Source organism: Tupaia chinensis, unplaced genomic scaffold (genome assembly GCF_000334495.1).
Source record: "Tupaia chinensis unplaced genomic scaffold, TupChi_1.0 Scaffold000164_1, whole genome shotgun sequence".
NCBI classification, from domain to species: Eukaryota; Metazoa; Chordata; class Mammalia; order Scandentia; family Tupaiidae; genus Tupaia; species Tupaia belangeri.
The window spans coordinates 3,575,383-3,601,430 of record NW_006159638.1 but is presented as its reverse complement, the minus strand read 5'-3'; the positions used below and the strand labels follow the sequence as shown (position 1 = coordinate 3,601,430).

The window sequence follows — 26,048 nt, the reverse complement described above, 5'->3', positions numbered from 1 at the left end:
AATGCCCCACAAATGTTACCATGGCAAAACTGGAAGAGTCTACAGTGTTACCCAGCATGCTGTTGGCATTGATGTAAACAAACACGTTAAGGGCAAGATTCTTGCCAAGAGAATCAATGTGCGTATTGAGCATATTAAACATTCTAAGAGCAGAGATAGCTTCCTAAAACGTGTGAAGGAAAATGACCAGAAAAAGAAAGAAGCCAAAGAGAAAGGTACCTGGGTTCAACTAAAGCGCCAGCCTGCTCCACCCAGAGAAGCACACTTTGTGAGAACCAATGGAAAGGAACCTGGGCTACTGGAACCTCTTCCCTATGAATTCATGGCATGATGGGTGTTAAAAATAAACTAATCTGTAGTCTATTAAAAAAAAAAAAAAAAGACTTCACCATTGAGTATTACATTAGTGATAGGGTTTTTGTAGATGCCCCTTATCAGATTGAAAGAATTCTCTTCTAGTCCCAATTTGCTGAGTGTTTTCATGAATCAATGTTGAATGTTGCTAAATGTTCTCTTTGCTATTTGTGGTCAAAGGACATACTCCACAAAATTTCAAACTTTTGATTGACTTAATTTATGGGTGGAAAAAAGTACTGAAGAAAACAGTTCGAGGTGTTAAATCCAGTTCTCACATCAATTAGATTTGTGAATTCCAGTCAATCATTTGATCTCTCTAGAACTCTGTTTTCTCATTTACAAAACGAGCTCAATGGCTAACAATCTTTTCTAATTCAAAGATTCTTTCTAAAATATTTTTTAAATCCCAAGAACCTAGTATATAGTTTATTTTGGTACATATATTATATGCATTTGAAAACACTGTGTATTATGTAGTTGGATATAGTATTCTAGATATGTCTATTATTCTTTTTTTTTTTTAGAGGTTTTTGCTATAGGGTGTGTACGCTCGCCAGACAGACAGAGAGAGACAGAGAGACAGAAAGCGAGAAATCACCCCCCAGGGAAGATGGCCACGCTGCAATCCCTTCTCCTCCATTCTCCTCTCGGGATCTTGGGCACGCACGCACACACAGCCGGTATGAGTTTTAAGCCACTGGGTCCGGGACATGAACCACGGTCAACTACGTGGGAGTCCAGCAACAGCCATTACACTAACTGCTGGTCCCAGATATGTCTATTATTCTTCAGATCTTCTATGTCGTTACCAATATTTAGTCTGGTTCTTATATAAAATACTGAGAAAAGATTAATTTCCTATATGGGTGTATATTTCTCTATTCCTTATATCTGCCAATTTTTGATTAATATATTTTGAAACTTTTTTTAATATTCTTTGTCTTAAAGTCTATTTTAACTTCAATAAAATCACTGTAGCTTTCTTTCTTTTTAAATTTTTTTAGAGGGAGATTTTTGCTTGCCGAAAGACAGACAGAAAGCAAGAAATCACCCCCCCCATGCCCCTTGCCAGGAGGGATGGCCATGCCACAGTCCCTTCTTCTCCATTCTCCTCTCAGGATTTTGGGCACACATGCACATGCACCCAGCATGAATTTCAAGTTGCCAGGTCAGGGACTTGAACTGCAGTTGTCCATGTGGGAGTTCAGCTACATAACCATTATGCCATCTGCTGGTCCCCACTGTAGCTTTCTCGTGTTTGGTGTTTGCATGGTATGTCTTTTTGTGTTCTTTACGTTCAGCTTGTGAAGACTATTTTTAAAAGCATCTCTTGAAAAGTGAAGTATGCTTACTTCTATCCAGATAATAAAAAAATTAATTTGAATCTTTCTGTAAAGGGAGTCCTTTTGTAGGGTAAACAACTACCCTGTTTACTTTGTTTAGAAATTCACTATCTCTTTTTTTTCTTTTCTTTCTTTCTTTTTTTTTTTTTTGCAATTCGGTATCTCTAACATTATTTTTTCATAAGATGGACACACTTGGGCATATATTAATTTTTCATAGACTGAAATGTGCTTATAGTCAATGGGACTAAGTACAATCTGAAAATCTTATATTTGGACTGCCAAAATATATGACAGTCAATTTAATTTAAATTTATATTTTTGGTAGTTACTTAGGATGCTCAAATTACAACTATCTGCATTTTCTCAAGGAACTGGCCTTTTCTATTAAAGACATTAAGGAATTTGGGCCAGGAAATTAAGGAACTACAATAGTTTATGTTTGGGTGAACTGCTGTGCAGAAAATACAATATGTTAACACTGGGAAAAACCTTTTGTCTCATCCTTATCAAGCATTCTGGGGGAAATGACACCACTATTAGCTGAAATAAAGGAATGAAGATAATAGCTATTGAACACCACTGTATACAATACATTGTAGAGCTGTAAGGAAGACAAAAAGTAGATGAAAGCGTATTTGACCTTAATGAACCTATAACCGTGTTTTATACTTTCTCTTTCTCTAGTTCCAACTCTACAACATTGTCTCCCCAGCTCTGTGCCCTGGTGCTCAACTTTACCGGAATATATCAGTGGCTTCTCTTCACCTTTGGCTGCCAGCTGGTTTTAGCCAGTGTAAACACCAGCAGAAGATCAGAAACAGGGAGAAGACAGCCTGGATAGTCATTCCTTTGACTGTCTTCCAGTGTAATAACCACAGATTGGCTACCTCTTTCTACTGAAGGTCAAAGGCCTGTAAAAGAATCTCTCTTTATACATTTATCTTTCTCTAGATTCAAGCAATTACTCCCCCTTCTTGAATGTGTAAGCCTAACGATGCAAAAAGATCTTATTTCAATCGATCCTGTGGTATTGGACTATCTTTTGTAGTTTCTCATCCTATATATACCTTTCCAAAGGTTTTCTGTGCACACCTTTTTTGTGGTTCCCTTATGTTCTAAGCACAGTTTTTATTAAGCACTCTTTTATTTGCCTACTTTTCTGCTGGACCTTGACTGTCGCAGCAAACTGATGAACTGATAAGCAACAATATATGGTGTTAAGAATTGGGTACAAATTGAGATGTCTGTGCTGATCCTTGACACAACCAATAAATCTCAATTACAAAAGAGAAACAAACAAACAAACAAACAATATATGGTACTTTATGATGAGTCATACAAATATTACAGATTATAACATCATTTGCTGAACAAGCAGAGTATACAGAGAAATCTCCAAGGCTCGGGGTCCTAAGAGAAGGTGTTTAAGAGAAGGTAAGATTGGACAAGAAATACAAAACATGACTACTGACTATTAAGAAATGGTGATGGAGCAAGGACAATGTATGATGAAGGGATGGTGGTAAGACAAGCTACTGTCTATTACAGTGACTCAGATCAGATGACACTGGGAAGTGATTTCATGGACACATATGCATCTAATGATACTAAAGCTACAAATATACTGTTTGTGAAATTCCTTATATTCTGGGGGATTTCTTTCCCACTCAAGAAAGTAAGTGTGAAGCCTACTGAAACTGACATTATTGGGGTGACTGTAGATGTGCTCTAATTTCAGTACTTCAGTATTATTAGCAACAGACTATTTGTTCCATAACTAGGACAGCATGCTGTGGTTCAGCAATTTTTCTGTGTGCTGTTAAATATTAAATTAAAGTTTTCACATTAGTGTGTTTAAGAATCAACTATACTTCTTGGCAGGAATGAGACGTGAAATACAAAATCCTATAAATTATGACAAATTAAGAACAATTGTACAGAAAAAAAAGAAAGAAAGAAAGCCCAGTTGCCTTTTATGATAAGTTAGTAGAAGGCTTTAAAAAATATACTAATCTGAATCCTACTTCTCTAGAGGGAAGAGTTCTTTTGGGATAGTACTTCATTAGCCAATCTGCCCTTGATATGAAGCAAAACCGCCAAAAGCTACAAATGGAATCCCAAACTAATCAGTCTCTATTATTAGACAATGCCTTCATGGCATTTAATAACTGGGATCTTGAGGAGGGGAAACGAGATCAGAACAACCACAAAAAAATGACAAGTCAGGCTTATGGTTGTCCCAATTAGCAAAGCTCTTGATACACATAGACTGTCTAATAGTTTACTCAAATACCAGAGGAAAAAACTGAAGATTCCTGCTTCAAGTGTACAAAGACCAGACTCTGGGCAAGAGACTGCACTCAGCCACTTCCAGGACCCTGCTGTCAATGCAATACTATAGGAAATGATCCCTGGCATAGAATGTCCAGCCAAGGCCCTCTTGAGTCAATGGAGGAAAAAGTTAACGTTTGAGGAAGCACAGGGAGATCCTCTATGCCCCTGTCTGGAGAGGTCATTATAACCACTGAGGTACCCCGGGTCACTCCACATCATGGGTGAGTCAATTCTGTTTCTTTTAAATACAGGAGCTACTTAACTCTGTTCTCCCTCCTTTTATTTTTGGAAGGCCCTCCTCATGAGACATGACAGTTATGAAAATGGAGGGAAAGGAATATAGTTAAGTTATTTCACCTACCCCTTGGTATGCCAATTTGAGAACCAAGTATTCTCACAAAAATTTCTAATAGTTCCCAGCTTCCCAGCTCTTTTTATGGGAAAAGATATATAGGCTAAGTTGGGAACCATCTTTCAGTTTAAGTTCAGACCTTCAAAAATTACGGTTATTCAAGATTTTGATTGGGTACTAAGCTACATAGATGATAAAGTTGACCCCATGGCCTGGTGCTCTGGACAACCAGGAAGGGCTATAACAGCACCCCCAAAATTTGGCTAAGAACTGTTGACTTTGTTTATCTTCATCCTCAGATCAATATGCAGCTGTCTCTATTCCTATTTGACTGTGGGCCACTAGTGCAATGACTTCTCACCCTAAATATAGGGGAGGTCAACATTTCCAGTTAATAAATGTATAATACTTGCAGGATTTTCAAATAACTGAATGGGCTAAGAACAAATTAGTAAAAGGGTAGTTAATCTTCTCATGTCTTTCCAGTGGAATTTAGCAACTGAGGCCTCACTGAGAGTCCTTGTTTGGGACCTATAATGGTGACTTTTCCCTTAAAATTCCAGGCACCCATCTGTGTTTAAAAAGCCCTCAAAATACAACCCAAAAATGGCCACAAAATACCTTAGACCAATCTTTCTGTAATTACATTGCTTCACATATCTGACAATTGTCAGACTTACGGGGAATGTGGCTAAAAATCTGAGTTTCCTTTGTCTGTTGCCCCCCTTGGGACCCCTATTAATGCTAATTCTCACTCTCCATTTTCGGCCCTGTTTTTTAAATCTCTTAACCAAGCTTATCTCTTCTTTCTTAGAAGTAGTAAAATTGCAAATGACTACACGAGAGGGTCATCAACCACTTGGGACTGCCACTGAATCCAACTGCGAATCATCTAGCCACAGCCATAGCCTTCCCAATGACACACCTGGGTACTATCTCAATAACCTGCCCCAGGTCCCACTCTCCCACCTAGATCAGATAGGACAAGAATTCTGTGATCCTCAATAGGTAGGGCCAACACCCCTTTTCAGCATGAAGCAATTACAGAAGATAGACCATCCACCTTCAGCTCCCCAAAAAGATTTAAGGGGATCATGCCTCTCAGGAGGGAAATGAGGCAGGAGAAAGCTAGCAAATGGAAGCGGGCAAGGGGGATGGAGCATCATCCTGTGTGGGTAAATAGGAAAACTGATCAGGGCAGAAATTTTCCTGACCAAGGTAATGTAGGCAAGAGATTAGTGAGGGATATCTAGCTGATTAAACCACATTTAATAAAGCCAATGAGATAAATGACTGGGGTCAGCCACATATGAAATAGCCAATGAGATATCAGTGGGGCCAGCCACATTTGATAGAGCCAGTAAGGTGAGAAAAATCAGTGGGCCAAGCCAATGATCAAACTACACAACCTAGGTTAAAAATTATAAACCTTGCAGAATGCAACTGCCGGGGCCTTTTGAGCCACTCTTTCTCTATCCCTTAGACCCACTCTTAGCTCTCAGAACCAATGGGACATAGTCATGCCACAATCCTTTCTCTGACATTTCTTTATCCCATCAGCATCTAGAGCTTGCTACATATAGGTCTGGTGTTTTTTCAAGCCACTGGGGCCATAATTTGAATCACACTGTGGCTTCCGGCTTCCTTCACCATGAGGTTATGGGGCCAACCCAGCACCAGGTCATAAGATCTGAAGTCAATAGCAAAAAACTCTCAAAAACAAACAAACAAACAAACAAACAACTGGGTGAGCAGTTATTGATTCCCTGATCCACAGACAACACGTGAAATTATAAATAATTATTACCCTTTAAGCCACTAAGTTGGGCAGTGATTTATTACATAGCAACAATACTCATATGCATGGCAAAGTTAGAGATGACGCTGACTTTATCTTTGTACAAATTTTGGAAACTGCCTCTTCACTTTACATAGAGCAATTATAAAAATCTCATCAGCCTCTTAACTTTAATGGTCTTCTGTAGTATCACAACACATGCAATAAAAATAATCATCTTCTCCTAATACATTCTCAATTTCAAAACCTAATTATTAAATAATTATAAACAAGCTTCTAAGTTATTAGTTACAGGGAAAAGCAGTAATGTTTTCATTAATATTTTCAAGAAAGTGCTGATGCTTAGGGAAATGTTGCATAATTAAAATTAAATCACTCCCCCTCAGGAGCAAATAAAATTTGTCCCCCTTAGGAACAACAAATCAAATTATGAGTCTGTCAAATCACTTCACTATGCAAGTAGGATGACAGCCCTCCGATGATTGATTTTCTTTCATCTGTAAGCTTTTTTTTTAAAACCATATTTATGTAGTTGAGAATTTTGCATATATCCAATTTCAGTCACTCAAACTAAGAACTTGCTCTATTTTTAGATTTTTTTAAAATGGCAACATTGAGACTAAATTATAGAGCCTACAGGAACCCACAACTAGAAAAAGCAATAAACAGATAGTCATGTGCACCTGCTCCAGCCGGTCTCATTCCCTTTATCCCATAATGCAAGATGCTTGCAAGAACTGTGTGTGCTCATGGGCCACAGCTCTTCTTGGCACAATTCCTGGAGTCATTTATCTCTTTTTCAAGAAGCTTGAAGGAATATACAGGAGTAAGAGTGATATTAAGTGTGTTTAGTGGGACTTGAAAGTCTCCTTCCCATTACCTTCAACCATGGTCACTCCACTATATAATCCAAGCAGAAAAAGCTTAGTGTCTGCTATTACTAAGCATTAGTACTTTAAGTATAAACATTACACCCCCAAAACTACGAATAACATACATCAGAAAACAAAAGCACTATAGTGTACTGCTGCTTTAAAAAAGAGTTTGAATTTACTGGGTCATCAGAAAAGTCATGACATATTCAAGAAGCCATTACTTCAGTTATCCCCTAAATCACCTCTGAGTGTTATGTATCAGACATGTTTAATTTCTAGCCTAGACTTCTTTAAGTAGGGGGCATACATCCAAGAGGATGACTTCAGATGATGAAATGTGGTGAATAAATGCATATTAGATCTTCTGCATAAATTTACTTCCTTAATTTAACAAGTAGGAGAAATTCTCACCAGTCCTTAATATAGAGACCGACATTATAGACTCTCCCATGTCGGCCAGTCGCCTTCATCTATGTAGAGTCTACAGATCTTTGTGAGCTACTTTTTTGTTGTTGTTGCAAAACAATTAAAGTTGAGTCTTATTATAAGATTAGTTTAGTTTAGAATAAAATCTTTTAATACTGCCTCATAAATTTTATCCTAGTTTCTTCAAAAGTTTCATTTTAAATTACATCATTTTAAAAATGTTAGTGAAGGGATCTCTTACTAAAATAAAATATAAATTGCTAAAATTACAAGTTATATCATCTTCATCTCACCCTCTTAAAATTTCTCTATGAGTTTTATAACTTACATTATAATGTATAATAGGGGCTAATGCTCCAATAATTTTTACTGATGGTGCATATGATCAAAATATGGGAAGGCCCTGCCATGGTGGCATGCACCGTTAAGACACTGTGCTCTGCAGGTAGGGACTACCTGGGAGGATCAGGTTTGATTCTCAGTCCAACATAAAGGCCGGATATGATGGCGAGCACTTGCAATCTAAGCAGGCTGAGGCAGGAAAGCTACAAGCTTAAGGCTGGCTTGGGCAACACAGTGAGATCCTATCTGAAAAAGAGCTGGGCATAGTGGTGCCTGCCTATCGTCCCAGCTAGGAGGTTGAGGCAGGAGGATCATGTCATGGCAAGGCCTTGTCTTTAAAAAAAAAATTTTAAAGGAGAAAAAAAACATGAAGAGGAGGAGGAAGAGGAGGCAGAGGACAAAAAGGAAGAGGAGAAGGAACAAATGTATTAAGTAAAAGAAGCAAGCAGTGGGAGAAAAGATCTAAATACACATTTCCCTATGTGAAGTATCTCTGGAAGGGTACATGTGAAGATGGTCACATTGCCTGCATGTTGGAGGGTAACTGAGGACAAGAGGAGAGTTCCCAGTGTATATAATATGTCTTTAAAACATTCAACTACGTAAATGTGTTGTCAGTTCAAAATTAAAATGCACGGTTAAAAAATAGACCACATACTAATAAGCACTGTATGTATTTATATTCTGTTGTGTATGTATTCACTATGATTAAAAAGGTATTAATCACCTTTGTGTTTCCAGAAAGGTACTATTTAAGGGGACTTCAAAAAGTTTGTGGAAAAATGTAATTAACATAGTTTATTGGGACCAGCAGGTGGCATGGTAGCTAAGGTGATAGACTTCCACTTAGTTTGCTTCCTGAATCTAGTGGTTTAAAACTCACACTGGGAGGGGCCTGCAGATGGCAAATGGCTACACTGCTAGAATCCCACAAGGCTGTCTGTGGTTTGAGTCCCGGACCTGGTGGTTTGAAAATCACGCTGGACTGTGTGTGCATGCCCAAGGTCCCAGGAGGAGAATGGAGGAGAAGGGATTGTAATATGGCCATCCCCCAGGAGGCAATTTCTTACTTTCCTTCCCACTCTCTCTTTCTCTGTCTTTTTCTCTCTCTTTGCCAACACATACACTCTAAGACAAAAACCTCTTAAAAAATAAAAAAAAACAAAAGAGCAACTCACACCAGGCATGTGTATGTGCATGCCCAAAATCTGCAGCAGGGAACAGAGAAGGGAGGGCAGTGTGGCCATCCTCCCTGGGAGGTGATTCCTCACTTCCCCTCTGTCTCTCTCTGGTGAGCAAACGTGCCCTATGGCAAAAAAAACAAAACAAAACAAAAGTACAAAAAAGCCCTCCTAAAAAACAGAAAAACAGATAGTGTGGTAGTTAAGGGCATTGGACTCCCACATGGTTGACCACAGTTTAAGTTTTAGACTTGGTGGCTTGCTTTCTCACTTTCTTTCTCTCTTCCTCATTCTGCCCCTTTCTGGTCAAATTTAAATAATTTTTTATTTAATTTTATTTATTCATTCATTTATTTATTTTTATATTTGATCAGAGAGAGAGAGAAAGAGGAAAAGTGAGAAATCAAACCACCAGGTTCGGGATTCAAACCGTGGTTGGCCATGTGGGAGTATCTAGCGCATTAATCACACCATCTGCTGACTCCCCTTTCTGGTCAAATTTAATAAATAAATGAATGGATAAATAAAGTTAAATAAAATAATTCTTTAAAAAAAAGGAAATCCATAAATATTTTCTTAATATAATTTTCTGGGCTGGCTGGTGATGTGTTGGTTAAGGGCACTGGACTCCCATATGGCCAACCACTGTTTGAGTCCCAGACCTGGAGGCTTGTTTTCTCACTTTCCCTGTCTCTCACTCTGTCCCTCTCTGGTCAAATTAAAATAAATAGATAAAACTAAATAAAAGATAACTCTTTAAAAAATATAATTTTCGGAAGACCTTTTGTGTAATAGCCTGGTATGTAATAGTAGTTCAATAAATGTTTTTAAATAAAAAGTCTCAGAGGGATAATGTAAAAAAGCTTTCATCTTCTTCTGGAATACCTGTTATTTCATAACCTGGAATACACTGGGCCTTCCAGTTGTTCTCGCTGGCATCTGCTTTATCCTCCAGCTATAATTAAATAGTATCTCCAAATGTGCCATATTGACATCATCTGTACTTTTCTGTCACATTCTCCAAGTCTTTTTATAAAGCTTATTTATTTCTTTCACAAGAGAGAGACAAGTAGTCTTAACAGAATCTCATACATGCATTCCTGTCATATTCAGCATGACCCACACTGTACATATGGCTTCCAGCATGCAGAGTATTACACTATTTCTACACCACAGTGACTGGGCCTTGGTTGTAATTTTTTAAAATTTGGTGAGTAGACTTTTGTTATTAAAGGAATGTTGCAATGTTATAGTTAGAGAGTATTCTGGCATATTAATACATGTTTCTAAAAAAGTAGGTGATGATTAAGACTGAAGTCTCAGGGCTGACAGGCGGCATGGTGGTTAAGGGCACTGTACTCCCACATTGCTGACTGCAGTTTGAGTCCTGAACCTTCTCACTTTCCCTCTCTCTCTCTCTCTCACTCTTCCTCTGCCCCTCTCTGGTCAAATTAAAATAAATAAATGAATAAAATTAAAATAAAAAAAATATTTAAACAGAAAACAAAAAGACTGAAGTCTCACAACAAAAGCACAAATAGACAAATGAGATTACATCAAACTAAAAACTTCTGATAGAAAAAGAAATATTAACTGAATGAAAAGACAACCTATAGAATGGGAGAAAATATTTGCAACTGCATTTGACAGGGGATTAATATCAAGACTATATAAGGAACTTAAACAATATCAAACAGCAAACAAATCCCAAATAATCTATTTTTTTTTTTTACCATAGGACATGTGTAATCACCAGAGAGAGATAGAGACAGAGAGAAAGTGAGAAATCACCCCAACAGGACAACCACACTGCAATCTCTATTATCCTCTCTGGATTTTGAGCATGTGCACACACACACACACACACACACACACACAAATTTTGGACTTGAACTGTGGTTGATCATGTAAGAGTCCAGCACCTTAATCACCATGCCACTTGCTGGCCCCAACAGTATGATTTTTAAAAGTGAACAAAATTCCTCATTTCTCAAAAGAGGACATACAAATGGCCAACAGGTATAAGAAAAAAATGTTCAACATCATTAATTATCAGGGAAATGAAAATCAAAACCATATGAGATAGTATCTCATCACAATTAGAATGGATTTTGTAGAAAAAAAAAAAACAAATTCTGGCACAAATGTGAAAAAGGGGGAACTCATACACTGTTAGTAGGAATATAAATTAGTATAGCCACTATGGAAAACAGTCTGGAGATTCTTTGAAAATTAAAAATGAAACTACCATATGATTCTGTAGTCCCACCATTGAGTATATATACAAAAGAAATAAAATTTATTCAAAGAAAAAGCAGTACTCCCATGTTAGTAGCAGCACTATTCACAAAGCCAATGTATGGAATCAATTTAAGTGTCCATGAATGGAAGAATAGGTAAAGAAAATGCAGTATATATACACATTGGAATACTATTCAACCATAAAAAAGAATGAAACCTTGTCATTGAGGCAATATGGATGAACCTGGAGAACATTATTTTAAGTGAAATTAGTCAGGCACAGAAAGACAAATACCTTATGATCTCACTCAATGAAATCTAAAGAAGTTACTGTCATAGAACTAGAGAGTAGAATGGTGGTTACCAAAGCTAGAGAGGGTTGGAGAAGGAAGGAATAGAGAGATATTAGGTAGTAGATACAAAGTTATAGCTAGAAGGAATAAGTTCTGATGTTCTTGAATGTTCTCACTACAAAGAAATGTGTATGAAGAGATGAATATGCTCAATACCCTGATTTGATTCTTACATGATGTACAGAAACTTCACACTGTATATATAATTATGTATAATTATTATAAGTTGATTAAAACAAACAAGAAAATAATGAAAAGAAAGTATGTGTGGGCTGGAGAGACTGAAGCATCAGAACCTCCCTGAGACTGCCTGGATTTAAATCCTACCTCTGCCTCTTGATAGCTGTGTGATTTTGAGCAGATTTCCCATTCTCTTTGCGAACCTCCATTTCCACATGACAAAAGAGAAACAACTATTTTATTTATATCATGGACTTGTTTGAAGAATTATTATACATTAATATATTGACATATAGGAGTTCAGAACAATGCCTGATACATAGTAAATTCTCAGTCTATAGTCAATATTATATTATTAAGACTACTATTAATTTATTATCTTTTCCTATCTTCTGCATGTCAATTGAGCAAATGGCTAGCTCTGTACTGAGCTGCCTCACAGACCTGTGGCAACAGAGTCAAAGCCTTCTGCTTTCCAAAAATCCTTGGAGGAATCTACAATCTGAGACAGAGATTTGCCACTGCAAATTAACATATGTTCAATAGTACCCAATATATTAGGTTGTTGGGAAAGTCATGATGTATTTTTCTATGCAAAAATGTATCATGACTTTCCTGATGACCTGATAATTAAGAAACATGCTAAGTTACTAGGACAGGTATGAGGGTCCTGGGGTGGTAGTTCTGAGAAGGGTAGAAGAAAGGAAGGAAGTTTACAGCATGAATAAATTAACTCTTCCTTAAAGAGAACAGGACAGAGTCTGTCTAAGGAGACAGATTAAACACATTCACAAACACAAACCATAATTTTATAAAGATCAATTGAGTGCTAAGAAAAATTGGTTAGAAAATAAATAGCTTGTTCATAATATAGTAAACTTTCCCTATTCACATGGATATATTTTTAGACACACACCCCTCCTCCAGCCAACCTAGTGGATACCTGAAACCATAAATAGTATTGAATTCTGTATATACTAAGTTTTTCTCCATACGTACATACCTGTGATAAAGTTTAATTTATAAATTAAGCACATTAAAGAGCTTAACAACAACAGTTATCAATAAAATAGAACAATTGTAACAATCTAATGTAATGAACCTTATATGAATGTGGTCTCTCTTTCTCTTTCAATATTTTTCAGACAATGGTTGACTGTGGGTAACTGTAGACAAAAGGAGACCACTGTAGTAGCAAAACTATAAACTACCTAGGAACAAAGCTAACAAAAAAGTACAAAATTTTTATGTGGAAAAACACCCTTCACAGGGCCTGGTCATGTCATGATTCCTTCCTTTAGCCCTCTGGCTTGTCAAGATCTTGGGTGTGCAAGTTCCTGGCACATTTCAGATTGGTTGGGCTGGGAATTCAAACCCATGGTCAGCCATGTGGCTTCCAGCACTGGAGTGCAGTACACTACAGACTGCATTACCAAGGTTGGCTGAACCCTATCTTAGTACAGGCAGGTGGTTTGCCATTTCATAATCCAAGGGCTTCCTTAGTTTGTAAGAATTTCTGTAAAATACTGAATAAATTGTCTCAATAATTAAAGATAAAAAAACTCAAACCAAGTATTTTAAAATAACATCTAGAGAGACTTTCATTTTTAATAAAAAATAATGAATTCTATTATTAGTTTTTATCTTTCCTTCTGGCAAAGACATCTTCAATTTTTAAGTGTTTGCCAAGGAAACAAATGACCTTCTGCCAACCCATACTGATGTATTTTCTTGTTGTTAGACCAGAATTCCTTCAAGAATACAGCAAGTCTTCCAAGAATTTTTTTAATATCAAAGTTTTAAGCATAAAGTAGATTATTTAAAAATATAAGGAGACATTCTTACTTGGTCCTCAAAAGATAGAGCCTGGGCAACATCTCTTGGAAATCCATCAATAACAATGCCCTCTTCATCAGGTATTTGCATCAACTTCTGCTTTATCTCTGTAATTGTTGTTTCCTTTTATAAAAAGAAAAGATGAAAAACCACAGTTAAGCTTAGCACAGTTACCAATGTGTACAAATGTTCACAGAATAGGAGCAAACTACACAGCAGTACCTGAGGGGCCAATTCTCCAGTTGTAATGATCTTGGCAATAAGACTCCATTTCCTATTGCTGCTGGTACTGTGGATCTTCTTTCTTAGTAATTCTCCCACTGAAATGTATTGGAATCCATAACGTTCTGCGATTTTCAAACTCTGAGTACCTTTTCCACTTCCTGGACCACCTATTATTTACAACAGGCAAAATCATGATCTTCTGATAAAACAAAGAACTCCCTTTCATACAAGTGTTATCTTTATTCAATATGTAGATTCTGCACCACCAGTGCCAGGGTGGGGTAACTGTTCCATGTGAGGCATTTTCAGTACTACCTCTGAATGCAAATCAAGTGGCAGCTTAGCCAAGAAAAGGGTAGACCCATCTTGACCAGCTGTATTAGATGAAAATATATTTTTTTCTCCTTTACCTATGTTAGCAAGTAACTTTTTTTTTTTTTTTTAATTTGGGGTGGGGGCCACTAGCACAGGTGGCCTAGTGGTTAAAGCGCTAGATTCCCACATGGTTGAATCTGTAGTTCTAGTCCTAGACATGGCGGCTTAAAAAACACACTAGGTGCATGCGTGTGTGTGCACAAAATCCTGAGAAGATGGAGAAGGGACTGCAGTGTGGGCATCCACTCTTGGGGGTGATTTTCCACTTTCCTTCCCTCTTTTTCATTCTCTCTGTGTCTCTCTCCAGCAAGTGTATGAGCCCATAAGCCAAAAATCTAAAAATATAAAATTGGGGGGGAAGGGCTGCACAGTGGTATAATGTTAAACATTACACAGTGTGAGGCTGACCTATGTGAGAAGGTTCCTAAATATGATGATCATCATCTGAGGCTGGCTGATGCTGAGGGTGGACCCTGTTAGGGATGCTGTCTCTCCTGTTATTTTTAAAATTTGAACACTTTTTAAAGTTGAATGAAACTTAAGACTATTTTTCTGTTTTTCTTCTGTAATCAAGAAAAATCCATGGGATACAAAAGATAATGATCAAAATAACAATAATGTGTCCCTTGCCAACAAGGAGTTCATGGGTAATTTGATGGAATATAATGATTTTTTTTTTCTCTTAAGAACTATTTTATTGGGACCAGCAGTTAGCATAATGGCTATGTTGCTGGACTCCCACCTAGTCCACTGCGGTTCACGTCCCGGACCCGGGGGCTTAAAACTCACTCCCGGTGTGTGTGTGTGCATGCCCAAGATCCTGAGAGGAGAATGGAGGAGAAGGGAGGAGAATGGAGGAGAAATCACCTGTGATTTCTCTTCTGTCTCTCTGTCTCTCTCTGTCTGTCTGGTGAGCGCACACACCTTATAGCGAAAACCTCTCAAAAAAAAGAACTATTTCATTTAACTTTATTTTTATTTACTTATTTTAATTTGACCAGAGAAGGTTAGAGTGAGTGAGAAAGAGAGAGAGAGAGAGAGAGAGAGAGAGAGGATGAGTGAGAAAGCAAGTTGCCAGATTTAGAACTCAAATCACGGTCGGCCATGTGGAGTTCGGTGCCCTTAATCATCAGCACACCAATGTTGACATAACTTATTTAAATATTTTTTTGAAATCTGTTTGCTCATGCATATTATTTATCTCCTTTGAATTAAAAAGTTTTGTGCATTGAATATACATAATGCACGGAATAGGTTCTATTTTTTTTTTTTTTTTGGAGGGGTTTTTGTTTGTGTCAATGTGAGAAAGACAGATAGAGACGGAGAGACAGAAAGTGAGAAATAACCCCATAGAGGGGATGGCCACGCTGCAATCCCTTCTCCTCCTTTTCCCTCTCGGGATCTTGGGCATGCACACACACACACGCCTGGCATGAGTTTAAGCCACTGGATCTGGGACTCGAATTGCGATCGACTACATGGGAGTCCAGTGACATAGCCATTATGCTAACTGCTGGTCTTGGAATAAGTTCTTAACTTAGAAAAATTTCATGGAATAACTGAATTTGGGATTCATGAAATAATCGACATTTTGCAACATAACTCAATATTAATCATCAGTAATTGCCATTTAAAAAACCATAAATAATAAAATCAATCATAAAATATCAATACTTATCTACCTCAGATTTTATTTCCAAATCAAAATGATATTTTTGCTTAGTTCATATTTCTAAACAATCTAGGTTAGTTAGAATCTAGAGACAGAATACATTTTTAAATAAAATAGAGAGTGAACTTGTGGCATGGTGGTTCAGGTGGCTGGCTGTACCCCACACATCCAACTGTGTTGAGTCCTAAAACTAGTGTCTTGAGAAATATGCTGGGTGCATGTGCATATGTGTTCAAAATCACAAAGGGAGGGAGAAGTGGAGAAGGGACTGTTGCATGATCATTCCCTATGTAGGATGCTTCCTCACTTTCCCTCTCTCTGTCTCTTTCCAGTCAGCATTTGTACCCTCTGGCTAAAACAAATAAAAAAGATAAATTAAAATACATAATGACCAGCACAGTTTGTAGTTATTTGATAGCAATTATCAAATGAAATGTTATCAAGGGCTTTTGTATAAATCATTGAATGCAGGCAAAACTTTTTTTAAGAGAGAGATTATTGTCTTTTTTGAGAGAGAGATAATTCTTTTTTCCTAAAGAATTATTTTATTTAACTTTATTTATTTATTTTTTAAAAATTTAAGCAGAGAAGGACAGAAGGAGAGAGAGAGAGAGAAAGGAGGAGAGCAAGCCACGTCTGGGACTTGAACTACAGTTGGCCATGTGGGAGTCCAATGCCCTTAACCACCATGCCACCTGCTAACCCCTTTTAGAGAGATTTCTTCCTAGGGTATGTGTGCTCACCAGAGAGACAGAGAGAAGCAAAGAGACAGCAAGCAAGAAACCACCCCACTCCCTCCACCACCAACCCCCCCCCTCCCCCGGGAGGAATGGCCACACTGTAGTCCCTTCTCCTCCATTCTCCAGGACCCTGGGCACACACACGCATGGGCCCAGTGTGAATTTTAAGCTGCTGGGCCAGGGACTCAAACCGCAATCGACTTTGTGGGACTCCCGCGATGTAACCATTATGCCATCTGCTGGTCCCGTAGATAAAACATTTTAAAAAATCAACATCTAGTAAGAAATAAAATGTTTTGGTAATATTCATTGAAATACAATTTATTAAGCAATATTGAAAATAAAAATCAATAGAAAAAAGAGTTGATGTTTTTCCTAATATTATGAAACTTTTATGGGTTGAAATAATTATAAACCTAATTATTTAATAAATATACATATTTTCTATTGCCAGAGGATTGATGAGCTCATGAGAGAGAGAGACACAGAGTGAGAGAAAGAGAAAGCACTCTCTAATGGAGCATAGTCATACTGTCATCATTTTTCCTTCCCTTCTCCATCCCATCAAAATTTTGGACACCTAGGGACCAGCAGTTAACGTAATGGCTATGTCGCTGAACTCCCATGTAGTCAACAGCAGTTCGAGTCCTGGACCCTGTGGCTTAAACTCACGCTGGGTGCATGTGCGTGCATGCCCAAGATCCCCAGAGGAGAATGGAAGAGAAGGAATTGCGGCATGGTCATCCCCCCAGGGGTGATTTCTTGCTTTCTGTTTCTCTGTTTCTCTCTTTCTGGCAAGTGCACACTCCCTATAGCAAAAACCTCTTTAAAAAATTTTTGGACACCTACACCTCCTCCCCCCATACTTCATTTCAAGTTACCAGGGCTGGGATTTGAACCACAATTGGCCATGCAAGATCTGTCTTTCTATATACAATGCTTAACCACTATGCTAGGGTATTGGCCCTTCAATGGATTTGTTTTATTCTTTCAAATAATAAAAGTAAAAAAGAAAAACAGGTTTTTTTTGTTTTCGTTTTGGTTTTGTAGGAAGAGTTCTCAGTGGGTAGATTTGGTTAGCAAAATCAGTTACTACAAATGTAACCACTTCTTATTCCCAATCCAAATAATGCACCTAATAATATTTAGCTTTCATCTTGTAATTGTTTTATTAAACGTAGTTTAGGAATTTGTTTACATTTTTCATCATTTTCTTTCTAAGACACTCTCAATCCTATCTTAAATAGAGTTATTGTTATGAACTCCTTCCAGAGTAAATTCTTTCCAAATCAAAAGTAAGTTTTGGTTCTATATAGCTGCTTTTGGCCTGTTAACATATGGATGAATTATGGATTGGCTTGAGGGAAAAAAGTTACATGATACACTTCATTAACAAACTCACACAGATTTAATCTTTGAAGAATTAAAATTATCTTTCAGAAACTATTTGCACACTTGATCTCTGAAACCCTCAAATTCAGAAACAATAAATTTCATTGAATTAAAAAAAATCCAAAGACTGAAAAAGTTATGGCACTTTCAAGGAATAAAACATTGTTATTTCACCAATTAATGGAGTAATAACAGACAGCAAAACATTATGATTGGCATGATAGAGAACATAGCATTAATTTATTAGATCCTTTTGAAACAGCCTGAGAGATTAATTTTATTTTCTTCTCCCTAAAACTAGACTGAGCTTAATTTTGTCCTATTTACTTATCTCTAATACTTACAAGAATCAGGAACCATTTAACTTAACTGAGATTTTATGTTTATGCTAATGTACGAGAGATTCTTATCTGCACCAAGAAGGCTAGTTAAAAAAAAAAAAATGTTGTAACACCAAAAGGGAAATTGTATTTATTTATATTTTAAGTTTTTCATTTTTTTTAAAAGAGAGTTTTGCTATAGGGTGCACGTACTTGCAGAGAGACAGAGAGAGACAGAAAGTGAGAAATCACCACTTCCATAGTGGGCATAGCCACACCATAATCCCTTCTCCTCCATTCTCCTCTTAGGATTTTGGGCATGCATACACATGCGCCCGGCATGAGTTTCAAGCCACTGGGTCTGGGACTCAAATTGTGGTTAACCATGTAGGAGCCCAGCCCATTAACTACTACCTGCTAGTCCCCACTTTTTAAGCATTTATTTCTTCTGAGAGACGGAGAGAGAGAGACAAACACAGGGGGATAGAGAGAGAGAAAGACAGACATTTCCAATAGTCTTCATGCTATAATCTACCCATGGCCTCAGTCAGCCTGAATCATGGGCATGTGCCTGTGTTTCCCTTGTGGACAAGGAGCCCCTCTGGGTGTGAACCCAGGACTTCCCATGTGGGTCCAGCAGCAAAGAGTGCTGCTTCACTGTGCCACTGCTGCTTCCCCTCCCTTTGTTAAGACATCGTGTTTATTTAATGTAATACCATGTACCTATCTGTGCCTCCTCCACACCTTTTTCAGATTGGAACTAATAAAAATTTGTAATGTTCAAATGCAATTATAATTCCTCAAAAGTTATAAAATTGCCTCAATGTTTCCAGAAAATGTAAGATTGACCTTCTTTCTTCCCTTTTCTCGATCCTCTAAAACTATTTCTACTCATCAGTTCTACATCATTCTTATAACACATAAAAATGTTACGATATAGGACGTAAGTTATTGATCAGAATCACAGCCTCGGGAAGCAAGTTGTTTCACTCAATAAAAAAGAACTGTGGCATGCTGGTTAAAGTGTTGGATTCTCACATGGTCAATTACAGTTCAAATCCTAGACCCAGTGGCTTAAAACTCAACATCGGGCACGTGTTTATGTGTGCCCAAAATCCTGAGAGGAGAATGGAGGAGAAGGGATGGCAGCGTGACCATTCCCAGGCGGGGGGGAGGGGGGATTCTTAATTTCTCTCTCTCTGTAGCTCTCTGGCAAGCACATGTACCCTAAGACAAAACCTAAAAAACAAACAAAAGAATTGTGAAATGGGGGATATATGAGCATTTACATCTTCTCCAGAGCTATTAATTTATTAAAATATTTCAAACATTTCTTTTTTTTAAAACGTGTGCGTGCCAGAGAGAAAGAAAGAAAGAGACAGTGAGAGAGAAAGTGAGAAATCACCTTCTGGGGGTGGGGGTGGGGTGGCCACACTACAATTTCTTGTTCTACATTATCCTCCTGGGATTTTGGGTACACATGACCTTGTTCTCCATTATCCTCCTGGGATTTTGGGTACACATGAAAATGTGCCTGACATAATTTTTAAGCTTCCAGGTCCAGGACTTGAACCATCATTAGTCGTGTGGGAGTTCAGTGCCTGAATCACCATGCCACTCGCTGGCTCCTCAATGATTTTCATATAAAATTGGCAATTCACAAAAAAATTACATATGTGGATTTTACACAAAGAGCAATTTTGTATTGTACCATTTTCATTAACAGTCAAGCCTTCATTTGTTCATCTTGCTAATTATCACAATCAATAATTGGCTAATAGCAACAAACAAAACAAAATTGAAAGAATGCATTCTATCCTCATATGAACCATAATATATGAAATAATTCCCTATAATTTCTACACTGTAGCTGTCTTCTAATAAAGTATTTCCTGTCTCCTAGGTAAGAACCTCAAATTTTTAAGCACCAAAAAAAAAATTTTTTTTTTCATTTTCGAGAATTGGGATTTATGATTTAATAGTGGCTACCAGAAGCCATATAGAAAATTTGACTTTTTGAAAGCTGATTTCTAAATTCTCTTCCTGTGAAACTTTTTCTTTCTTTCTTCCTTTCTTTCTTCCTTTCTTCCTTTTCTTTCTTTCCTTCTTTCTTTCTTTCTTTCTTTCTCTCTCTCTCTCTTTCTCTCTTCCTTTCTTTTAACAATTCAGGGCTAAATATATGTGCATTTTCGTTTTTATTGCACTTTGAATTGTACAGATGTTACTCCTTCTAGCCTGAAGAAACTTAAATTCTTGTTATACCTTAATGTGCTTATTTGTATGGTTTTTTCTAGTTGCCATTGTAATTTTCTTCAGAGCACAATTGCTCTGCACAGGGACTGTATATGTATACATTTGGCCCTCTGTTAACAGTTACTGGCTAAAATAGCTTCCAACATTTCAAGCTAGATTCTTGCTTTTGGTCATTCCTGTGAAAGCCGAGTCAAACTAGAAAGTGAGAAAATGACTACATATGTGACTTGTTCACAGATCTCTTCATGATTTTTATAGATTTTGCAAAAGTTAGAACTTGCGAGCGCTGTCAAAGTGTTTTGTTTAACAGAAATATTTGTTTTCAGAAATATTTAAAACATAGTATCTGTCTATGCCTTATGAAATGACATTTGGTTGATACTTTCATATTCAACTCAAGATTCATAGTGGCAGTTTAGAAAATGAACTCTTAGCATCATTATTTTGGTTAATACTTAGACATTATATGCTATATAAAACATTATTCTATTGGATTTGTCTGGCTAATAATATGGGAACAGTTTTTAATGTAGTTTGCTATAAGAAAGATTATTCATTTATGAGTCTTTACCAATTATTATTATTTATTTTCTCTCTAAAGTTAATAGTGAATAAAAATTCAGTTTGTTGCATTAAGGGAAAAAAAAACACATCATGTTTAGAAAACTTCTGATAGACTCAGTTATCTATGTTAAAGATTAAATAGGGCCAGCTTGGTGGTTAAGGTGGCTGACTCCCACATTGCTGTGTGTTTCAAGTCTTGGACTCCGTAGCTTGCAAGATACAACAGGTGTATGTGAGTGTGCACCCAAAATACTGAGAGGAGAAATGGAGGAGAAAGGACTTTGGCATGACCCCACCTGTGGTTGAGTGCTTTCTTACTTTCCTTCTCCCTCTCTCTGTCTCTGGTGAGGACACATACTCACTAGCCATTAATTAAGAAGAAAAAAATATTAAATAAAACCAAAGTACAATAAATCTTGAAGAGTTTACTAATTTTCAATTCATTATAGAGAATTTCTATGATGTGTAATGGGAATCTATAAAAATGTAATAGGTATTAGATTATGTAATTATAACAATTCCTATGTTATAGAAAATTATTCTCAAAATATTTCCATTTATTGCTTCTTGATATTTGTTCCTATTGCTTGTCATTATCCAACTAAGCATTTATGAATCACTGAAATTTTAAGAAATATAAATGTACAAATACAGTTAGAAATATTTTAAGAAAATTTTGTCTTCTGTCCTCATACCTATGACAAGAATGATTTTTGGTCGAGGTCTACTAGGATCGAACACTTCATATTCCTCGATTAACTCCGCAGTCTCGGACAGGTCCGTGTCACTTTCTATGGAGAATTGATGGATTGGAGGGAGTTGGTGATACCGCCGATATGGAAAGTTTGAATTTTCAGGCATTACTGCAAAAGAGTAAGATAACTTTGAAAAGGAAAAAAAGAGCATAATAAAACATTTTATACTAACAAATTAGTAAAATAAATTTAAAACTTCCTACTTTTTCTTAAAGAAACATATAATCAATATTTTGGGCTTTGAGGGCCTGGCAATCTCATATTCAATTTGGTCATGAGTGAATGAAAGCAGTAATAGACAATATATAAACAATATATAAACAAATGTGCATACCTGTATTTCAATAAAACTTTATATAGAAGCAGGCGATGAGATTTGGCCTGTGGGTCATCATTTGCCACCCTTTGCTCTATAGGAACCCGCTCAGTGACTGCCTAGTCTTGCTTGGTACTGTGTACACATCCATGCCTTTGTGTAGGTCATAACCCTCACAACCATATGCAGTTGCTCATGGAGCCAATGCTGATGCAGCATCAATTTCATTCATTTAACAAATATGGACATCCACTCAATATAGTTTAGGAACTCTAGTGTAGTCCAGTAGAATGGCTTAGTGGCATAATGAACAAAAAATTAGGGAAGTATCACAGGTCAGGTAAACTTCTTTTCTCTGTTCCCTGGTATACTCCATCTCTTTCTCCTTGTCTAATTCAAGAATACTCAACTTTCTGTCCCGAAGTATTAGCATACCACGTCTTCATACCTATGAATACTTTAACCAGAATTCCCTCCAGAGATCTTTTAATAATCAGGAAGCCTACCCTGAACCCCAGATCACTTTGGATCTGGCCCCTTCACTGCTAGATGATAAGTTCCCTGAGGGCAGAGGACATGTCTATTCTTTCTTGGTGGCTACAGTCTCAGTCATAAAAGAATGTCTGGTACCTATCAGTATTCAATACATGGTTTTTCCATTTCCCAATTGACTCCTTGATAGACTTGAGTGAGTCAACAGGAAAAGAGAAGTGAATGTTTGTTTTGAAGCAAATATTGCATATTTGATGTTAGACATGTTGAATATAAGGTAACAATGAGATATTTCAGAAAAGAAGCTCTAAGGTTGCTTGGAGCTATCAGACTAGAACTCTTATTCACAGATAATTGTTCAATTGTATGTACATGGCATGAAATAAAGAATGACTATTTCATATTTAGCTCTTTAAAGAATGTTCAACAATAGTTTATCCTTTTATCATATTTTAGCTTAAGAAAATAATTTGTTTAAATGACAAAAATGTTTTATTTTATAGAATAATTTTTCATGATAATTATATATTAGCTATCTTAGTTTTTGTGTTGCTAACAGAGATACCTGAGACTGGGTGATTTATAAAGAAATAGGGTTTTGTTTTGTTTTGTTTTGTTTTTAGTTTTGCTATATGTGTGCACTTGCCAGAGAGAGACCAAATGGTGGCAGGGTGGAGTGAGAAATCACCCTCTAGGATGGATGGCCACACTGCAATCCCTTCTCCTCCAGGCTCCTCTTGGGATTTTGGTTACACATGAACATGCACCCAGCATGATTTTCAGGTCACTGGGTCTAGGACTCAAACTACGCAGCTGGCCATGTGGGGTCCAGATGCCTTTACCTCCATGCCATCTGCTGGCCCCAAGAAATAGGGATTTATTAACTCACAGTTCTGGTAGCTGGAAAGTCTGAAGGTGTAGGCCCAGCATCAGGCTGGCCTACAACATCTGACAGCATCTGACAGAAGCATAGAGAATGGCAAGTGTATACAGAGAGAGAGAGACAGCTACAGGAAGTGCTCTTTCTTTTACAGCAAACAGCTCTTATGAGAATTAAACCCTTCTCTTGAGAACTAGAACTCACTGGATCTCTTGAGACACCATTTATCTCCTCATGAGAGGGTTGCCTCTCTGTAATGTAATCACCATGATCCTATCATTACGCATTAGACCTTATCACTTCCCAACATCAAATTTCAAAATAAAAAACTTTGGGGAAGAAATCACTACTCAGATCATACCAATAGCATAACCATGTCAATATTTTTACAACAAAATGCATGACTCATTCTTTATTTCTAAAAACTATCATTATGCTTTAAGTTACTGGGCAATTAGCAGTTTTGTTAAATAAGTGTACAACAAATTATAGCTAAAACTTACAAAACCCAAGTGTATAAAACAATATAAAATAAAATTTTATTATTGTAAGACAAATCAGTTCAGACCAATTTCCACTTTTTAAACAAATGTTCTAGATATCAGACACTAAGATACTACATTTCTTGTCACAATAGTACATGGAAAGATTCTATTTGATGACTATTTTATTTTATTTTTTTTTTGGGGGGGGAGAGGTTTTTGCTATAGGGCATATGCACTTGCCAGAAAGACAGAGAGACAGCGAGGCACAAAGTGAGAAATCACCCCCCAAGGGGGATGGCCACACCACAATCCCTTCTCCTCCATTCTCCTCTCGGGATCTTGGGCACGCACGCACATGTGCCTAATGTGAATTTAAGCCACTGGGTCTGGGACTCGAACCGTGGCCAATAATTTGAATTTAACCCCATGGGTCTGGGACTCGAACCGTGGCCAACTACATGGGAGTCCAGCAACATAGCCATTACGCCAGCTGCTGGTCCCTCTATTTGATGATTATTAAAAGATCTCTGGAGGGAATTCTGGTTAAAGTATTCATAGGTATGGAAACCCTAAAATTAACAAGTAATTTTTACAAAATGATAGTTAAACCAACATTTCCCTTTTCTATTCTACTTTATCCCATTAGATGAGGAGTTCCGAACTGGGCATTTAGGGACCCAAGGTAGTCCCACATACATGATTTGTTCAGTTAAACATTTTCCCAAAATTTGTACTTGACCACCTTTAGAAGATGACTATCCTATCTAGGTCTTTCCCCAAGTTAGCTACAGTCCTCACTGTTCTCTATTAAAATGTGGCCTGCCTGTCTTTGTATAACCAAGCCAAGTAACAGCATCCAATAAAAGTTTCAAAGTTTCATTTTGTGGCAAAAGGTCACTTTTTATATCCAGTCTGGAAGTGACTTTTCAACTATTAAATGTCATAACCTCTTAGATTTATTTTTTAAAAATGAAAATATCTTAGACTAAATTGAAGAGTATTTGAGGTTGAGTAGTGCTTTTAGGTTTCGAAAGTGGTTTGCCACTCCTACACTGTTGGTGGGAAGGTAAATTGGTCCAGCCACTGTGGAGAACAATGTGGAGGTTCCTCAAAGATCTTCAAATAGAACTACCATATGATCCAGTAATTCCATACCTGGGTATCTACCCAAAGGACAGGAGAATGCTCAGTCAGAAAAGTGCTTGCACAAATATGTTTATTGCAGCACTATGCACAATTGCTAAGACATGGAACCAACCCAAATGTCCACAAACAGATGAATGGGTAGAAAAAAGTGTGGCACATATACTCCATGGAATACTATTCAGCCATAAAAAACAACAAGGCCATGAAATTTGATAGAAAGTGGATGAATATGGAATATTTGTTGCAGAGTGAAGCAAGTCAGGCTATGAAAGACATTGTACATCTCCACTTAACATATACTGACTGTCCATACTCTATGGTAGAGACGGAAAGACTAGAGGACATAAGAGCATTAAAAATTGTTATGGACACTAGAGACAAAGTAGGAGGAGAGTGTGGGAGGGGAAACGCATAGGAAAGGAAATATTGGGGGAAAAAAAGAGAGATAAGACATTTGTGGGACACAGATATGGTTTATTATCTGTTGATGAGGATGTGTATAGTATTCTCAACTGGGGTGGACTGAGGTGTATATCACACTGAGTAAAGTCTCTTTAAAATCTAAATGATGGACAGTGATTGAATGTGTAAATAATAATACTAATAATAAATAAATAAATAAATAATAAAAAAGAAAGTGGTTTCCCCATATCTACCTCACTAGATCTAACAAGTGCATGAGGAATGTATTTAACATTGAGCTAGATTTTTAACAGTATGATGGCACCCTGGGAAGTAAATGAGCCATTTTGAGATGGTGAGTGAACTGTTGAAGCCTACTGAAATGCTACTTTGTTCGCCAGAGCAGGAAT

General features: G+C 37.2%; 1 protein-coding gene across 2 annotated transcripts in view; it reads right to left on the bottom strand.

Annotated features, from left to right (window-relative positions):
* The window catches only part of AK5 (adenylate kinase 5), a 271,423-nt gene that overhangs the window by 238,302 nt on the left and 7,073 nt on the right, over positions 1-26,048 (bottom strand). Inside the window, exons 3-5 of one of the 2 annotated variants that reach the window (XM_006146062.3) lie at positions 21,858-22,025; positions 13,844-14,013; positions 13,631-13,744 (exon numbers count right to left, since the gene is read on the bottom strand). In XM_006146062.3, the coding sequence (XP_006146124.1) occupies positions 13,631-13,744; positions 13,844-14,013; positions 21,858-22,025 (452 nt within the window). The remainder of the gene's footprint in view (positions 1-13,630; positions 13,745-13,843; positions 14,014-21,857; positions 22,026-26,048) is intronic. The other variant, XM_014586854.2, reaches the window with a different exon arrangement.